A 6402-nucleotide genomic window follows, 5' to 3' on the forward strand; every position below is an offset into this window, starting at 1 on the left:
ACCATAAATAAGTAAAAAATACCTTTCATTTAATCTTTATTTTATAAAGCATTCCGTAGAAAATGTTTTTAAGTAAAAAAAAATTTGTCACTATTGTAGAAGTCTGGTAATTTTTAGCTTACCATAAGCATACAATTTTTGTATCTTTAATGGCTGTGACTTTTCGTAATAACAGACTTCCAGTAAGATACCACACTTCTTATATTCAGCTTTTACTATACTTAAAAATTAGGTTTGATACTATGCATTTTTTAGTCATTTTGAGGTTGTCTCTTGTGGTAAATTTTTAGTTGAAGTGGCACACTTTAACCAAAACTTTAGTAGCAAAAGAGTATTATTTTTTCATATTTTTTATTATGTATGATTTTTTTGTTACACAAATTAAATAACCTGCTGTGGTATAATCTAATTTCACGACTTTTTTTTAATGGTGCTTAACTTTAAAATAAATATTTAAAAAAAATAATAAATAAATCTAATTATGATAATGAAACTCATATAATAATCATTTGATAAAGCCTTATTGTATTCCTTTCAGATTGTTCAGCTATGTAATGAAGCTGCGATGCAACTTCTTATCGAAGACCCTGGCTGTGTATCTCCAACTTTGAAAGGAGAGCATTTTGAGCGAGCTTTAGTCACTGTCCTTCCGCTTACTCACAGAGATACAATACATTTTTATGAACAGTTTAGTTTAAAAAAATAGCAAAGGAAAAGGAGCATCATAGTAGTTCTGTAATATACGTTTTATTAAAAACTATTGTACATATTGCATATTAAAAAAATCTGTATTTTTTATCTGTTTTTTAAAATATTAATGTGCTGCTCATGAATAATTATTTCAAGACGGCAATAAATTAAGATATAAATGCATAGCTTTTCTAATATTCTAAAGGGTAGGCTGAAAGCCTGTACAATCAACTTTATTTCAAAGTTAATCATCAATAAATTATAATAAAATGAAATTTTGTTATGCCTTAAACAGAAAATTTAGGGCACATTGCTTTTGAAAGGTTGGCGGGGGGAGCTTACAGCAGTGACAAATAGTTGAAAACAATGTTTTCGTTTTTGGTCTGAAAAAATTGAGTTACTTTCTATTTAAGTCCATTCAAAAATGTTGTTTTTGAAATTTTTATTTTATTGAATTCTTTTTATTTTTGTTAAATTGTTGATGTCGAAAAAAGAATGAAGTATCAATTGGGGATTACCATATGGGAAGCAATTATAATGTGTATTGAAATCAGGCGCTAGTTAAAATGTTAACAAATAAGTTAGTGTAACAGAATTTAAGATTAATAAATACTAAACAGAGTTGGTGGTGGTCAAGAGTGACATTATGAATTGACATAAAACTTGATCACGTTAATTTATTTTAAACGTGTATATTAATTTATTTTACTAGCAAGACGAATCTTGCTAGTAAGTGAGAGTTGAGTACCTAAAAACTTCATTGTAACATAGAAAAATAGATGTCGTTTGCCTTTTTAAGTTTTCCTGGTGATAAACTTTTCAAATTATTGGTGTTTGCATGATATTCAATCACTATTTGTAAAAGATAAACAAAATGCACACTTTATACACTGGGCACTGCCCGAGTGTGCATGTGCCTTAAGGCGGTACTGAAAAAAATATTAAAGTGTTGTTGAAACTCGGAAACAATTTGTTTTCTTTGTATTAAAGAAATGACGCCCGGTGGCTGAGTGGTAATACTTCACTCTCCCATGCCACAGGTCCTGGGTTCGATCCTCGGGCCGGGCGATGTTGACTTGGCCTTTCTTCCCTTCGGGGGAACTAAACACTGGGGGTTTCATGTTCGGCTGACCCCCTAACCGGAGCATCTGCTCCTGCACCCCAGAGCCCAAGGTCAAGAAAACTGAGTTGGGCACGGTAGGCCTTGGCCCTCTATGGGCTGTCGCGCTACTGAGTTTAGTTTTTAGTAGTATTAAAGAAATCTTGTCCTTGTGTGTTTGCTAATTTTGAAAAGTATTCTGTTAAAGGTATTAAGTTTCGCATGTTTTTAAGAAAATTATGGTAAAATACAGTGATTAAAATGTGTTTTAAATTCTATAATATGTGTAAAGAATTGTTTTGCTTAGTTATTCTCTTTTTTTTGAGGAGGGGGGGGAATATTCTTTTTAAATTTAAAGTTATGATGTCTGAAGCATGCGTGAATTGCAAATTTTTAAATTCTGACTTTTTGCGCGTTCGAAACTTAATATTTGTGTATGTTCTGCATTGTCCTACAGCATTACCTAGTGGAAAAATCCTTTGCCTCAAAAAAAAAGTATGTAAAACATAGTTTTTTTGGTTCTATTTAACAAATTAACTTCTTTCTCAGTAAAAAAATTACATCAATATAGTAAAAATCTGCTTATCAATTCCATCAGTAATGGAGTAAATAAGCAGATTTATCGATGTAAATTTATATCAGAGGGTGCGTTTCTTGTTTTTCAGTGGTACCATCTATGGCTAAGAATACGACTTCATACACACGTCACTTCCCGTTAATAGGGTGGACCCATTCATTCATCTACAGATTGTAATTTTGATCTGAAACAGAGAACTATCAATTTCCAATTCAGTACCCTCATTTGTTATGGGAACTTGGAGGGCTTTGTGACCTGACAGATTTAACATACACCAGTCAACATTTAATACAGAGGGAGTCTTCGCCGGTGGGAATCGAAGAGCAAATTTTGTTAAATGACTTAAGGAATCCTAAAGCGTAAAATGTATTTCTGCACGAAAAAGTAAGAAATGAAATATTGAGTGTAACTTATAAGAAAGAACTTCGGTTAATTTTTCAGATATATTACATTTACATATAAGATTTTATATTAAGTTTATCTTAACACTTTGCCGACCATTTAGGAAGATCTCCCCGTTTGGCAATAGTTGAAGCTGTTAAAAAATGCGTGGTGTCTAATTTTCGACCCATTCGTTAAGTCTTAAGTGTTAAAATGTTCTGCAAGAATTTCTTATAAAAGATTTAAAGAAAGCAGATGAAAATACGGTTGTTTTCGAATAACAATAATTGCATAAAAAACGCCTACTTTTCAACTGCTTTCTCTAAAAAGAAGTGCGTAAGAAATTCTTCCAACACATTTTAAGATAAACTTTATATAAAATGTACAGTGCGCAAAATATAAAACGGACCACCCTGAATAACTTTTGATCTAATGATTGAATCTTCATCATTTAGGACTCAATCTTAATGGCTAGAGAGATTGCTAAGCTAACAAATATGCTAATTAATAAGAACGATAGTTTAAGTTACGAAATTGGACACAAAAACCTATAAAAACCTCTGAAATAAGCATACCTGTTTTTCGATGACAGATTTCTGACCTCCAAAATAAAGAGAGTAGCCGCAATTTGAAAAATATAGTCCCTATAGTTTAGTCAGAAGAGCGGTAAAAAAGTTTGAACCCCGTAATGTTAACCCCTTACTCTTTGCGTATTTCACCATATCTAGAGAGCTTTCGAAATGAATTTGAAAAAATATTTGCTCTCGGTTATAAAATACGTTTATCCGAAGATAATTCTATGTAAAAAATGAATTTTAGTATATGTTGATAATTTTTTATTATTTTATTAAATAATAGTCGAAAAAATTTTGAATTGTAAGGTACAAATTTTTTTATATATATATCATTGTCATTTAACATGGCAAAATACAATATTTGAACGAAATTGTTTGAATCTTTCTTGAGAAATCGAATCTTAAATATATGATTTTCAATATTCAATTTCTCTCAGGAATTATGGTGCCAATAGTGTTCAAATGTTGTATTTTGCCATGTAAAATTACGTACTTTAAAAAAGATTGAAAAAATTATATACCCTACAATTCAAAATTTTGTCGACTAATATTTAATGAAATAATAAATATTTATTAAAACTTAATTTTTGCATGGAATTGTCATTGGATGAACGAATTTTATAATTGCGTGCAAAAATTTTACAATTCGCATAAAAGTTCTCGAGATATGGCGAAATACGCAAAATGTAAATTTAAAATTAAGGGGTCAAAACTTTGGACGGCTCTTCTGACCGAGCTACCCCCTATATTTTTGGGACCGAAAAAAAGGTATGTTTTTTCAGAGAAAGTAAGTTTTTTTGCATGATTTCATAACTTAAAATATCGTCTTCTCTAATGAATAAGTATATTTGAGGTTACCTCTTCGTATCATTAAGAATGAGTCCTAGGGCGTGAAGATCCGATCAAAAGGTCTCAAGGGTGGTCCGTTTGTTTGTTTTGTGCACTGAATATACATAATATCAGGAAGGTTAACCGAGAGTAAATCAACTAGATTCTCATAAGTTACACACAATATTTTATATTCTACTTTTTTGTACAAAACCATAAAAAAGTCACTTTTTAAATTATTATATTAATATTTTTTTGTGTGCAATTTACACACTTTATAATATTATTAAAATATCTTGCAATTAATCTGGGACATTTTTAGTACATTATTTGTGAGGAAGAACGGTTAAAATTTCTGCTCTACAATTTAAATCGTTCCGTTATCTGTACTTTTTAGCGCAACACACTTCGGGATTTATAGTGATAAAAGTATAGTGACTTGCCCGTAGGTGGCTACGATTTACAATCTTTCAGGTTGTCCATATATATATATGAAAGGGTAGCAGTCATGGTGAGTGTTGTTAGGCCACGCAGATAGCAGTTGGAAGGCAAAAAATATTTTATTAGCTTCACATAGTATATTTAAGACATTTTCTAGCAAAGGTGGAGCTCAAAATCGCACTCAAAAACTGTGTGCTTAAGTTTTTATCTTAGGGAAAGTAGCAATGGAATTTCCCTCTATTTTATTATATTTGAGGGGAAAAGGGAAATCCCAAGGATTACTATTGGTTTATGAAAGAGATCGAGCGTTTCCCACATAGAGCAAAGGGAAATATGTCCTGCTCTTAATTAAATGCATAGTTGAGCCAAAAATAGATTTAAGAACAGGATGTGGCTTTTAAAAGTGTGAGAAAGAATTTCGAATAGAAAAATTAATTAGTAATAAAGTAGGAGTTGTTTTATAGCAAAGAAACTAACATAAAAAGATTAATAGAAGCTTTTTATGTTACATATATACAATATACAGTTTTTGCGTATAGCTTACTGGTTGTCACCATGACGTGCCGTGCATGCAACTCGCCATGATAAATAGGTGTTTAATACTCTAGATTAGGGGTTTCCAACTTACATGAGGCCGCGGGCCACAATTAAAAACACAAATCAAATGGCGGGCCACAACTTTATCAAAATTTTATGTAGGACTCATTTATGTTTGAAGGAACATTAAATATTACTGTTAGATTTTTAATAAGTTGTACAAAACAAAAGTATTGAATTAAAAATTAAAATATGAAGTAGATTTTTAAAAATATTTAATTGTTATTAATATTTTTAAAAATATTAAATAAATAATAAAAATTCGGGCTACAATAACTTTAATGTGCACCTATGTATTAAACAAATAATGTGCAACAGATATCTAATTGTAAAAATATAAAACTTTAAAAAGGTTGGTATTAAAACTTACGTAGTAGCACTCAGAATATTCAATAGAAAATTGAGATTTGTCTGCTACAACCACCACAGAATAGATATTTACATTCAAAATTTACAAATGTGTGTGTAAATATTTTCGTCCGAAATGCGTGAGTGGTTTCAAAAGTTAAATCGGATAATTTCTTCGAGAAAATTTCTGATACGCACATGATAAATTATTTTCACAAAATACAAAAAAATTAAATAAAATAGAGCTACATTCACGTTTATTTTTGCATTTGAATAAATATTTTCCTGGGTGCAAAACCTGAGAAATAAATTTTTTTGCACCGTTGGTATGCTAAATTTCACAGATACGAAAAAAATTAGGTTTTTATTAACGAGAAAAGTATTTTAAACCCATATTGATTCGTTACGAAAATTGTCCGCAAAGAAATGTCAACTAATATAGTTTAGTTCGCTGGTCACAAATAAAGGCTTCGCGGGCCGGATGCGGCCCCCGGGCCGCCAGTTGGAAACCCCTGCTCTAGATGCTCATCTTTTTTTACTATCAGAATTTCAATTATACATAATTATTCTATTTTTCGTTGTTTTGGAGGCTACTATTTGTCTTTATTCCAATTTAAATGCGTAATATCGTTCGAAAAAAAAATGTACGATTGCACAATGAGGAACCACAAAGCAGCGAGCCCTTAAGAAAAGTCGAAATCACCTGATTAGCATTTAAACGCGCTCATTCCAACCGAAACAGTTAGTTCGATTTGATAATTGCTTTATAACAAAGAGCAGTGGAAGATCAAAAGAAAACAGATGGCAGCAACAGTGCAGGTGGAATACTTTTTTTCATCTTATAAATAAATGAAGAAGAAATGCGA

General features: G+C 31.0%; 1 protein-coding gene across 3 annotated transcripts in view; it reads left to right on the top strand.

Annotated features, from left to right (window-relative positions):
* Positions 1–798, top strand: part of LOC107445412 (ATPase family gene 2 protein homolog A) — a 30621-nt gene extending 29823 nt beyond the window's left edge. For all 3 annotated transcript variants that reach the window (XM_043039671.2, XM_071180754.1, XM_071180755.1), the window contains one exon: positions 539–798. In XM_043039671.2, coding sequence (XP_042895605.1) covers positions 539–706 — 168 coding nt within the window. In that variant the 3' untranslated portion in view covers positions 707–798. The remainder of the gene's footprint in view (positions 1–538) is intronic.
* Positions 799–6402: the final 5604 nt, after the last annotated feature.

Source organism: Parasteatoda tepidariorum, chromosome 5 (genome assembly GCF_043381705.1).
Source record: "Parasteatoda tepidariorum isolate YZ-2023 chromosome 5, CAS_Ptep_4.0, whole genome shotgun sequence".
NCBI lineage: Eukaryota > Metazoa > Arthropoda > Arachnida > Araneae > Theridiidae > Parasteatoda > Parasteatoda tepidariorum.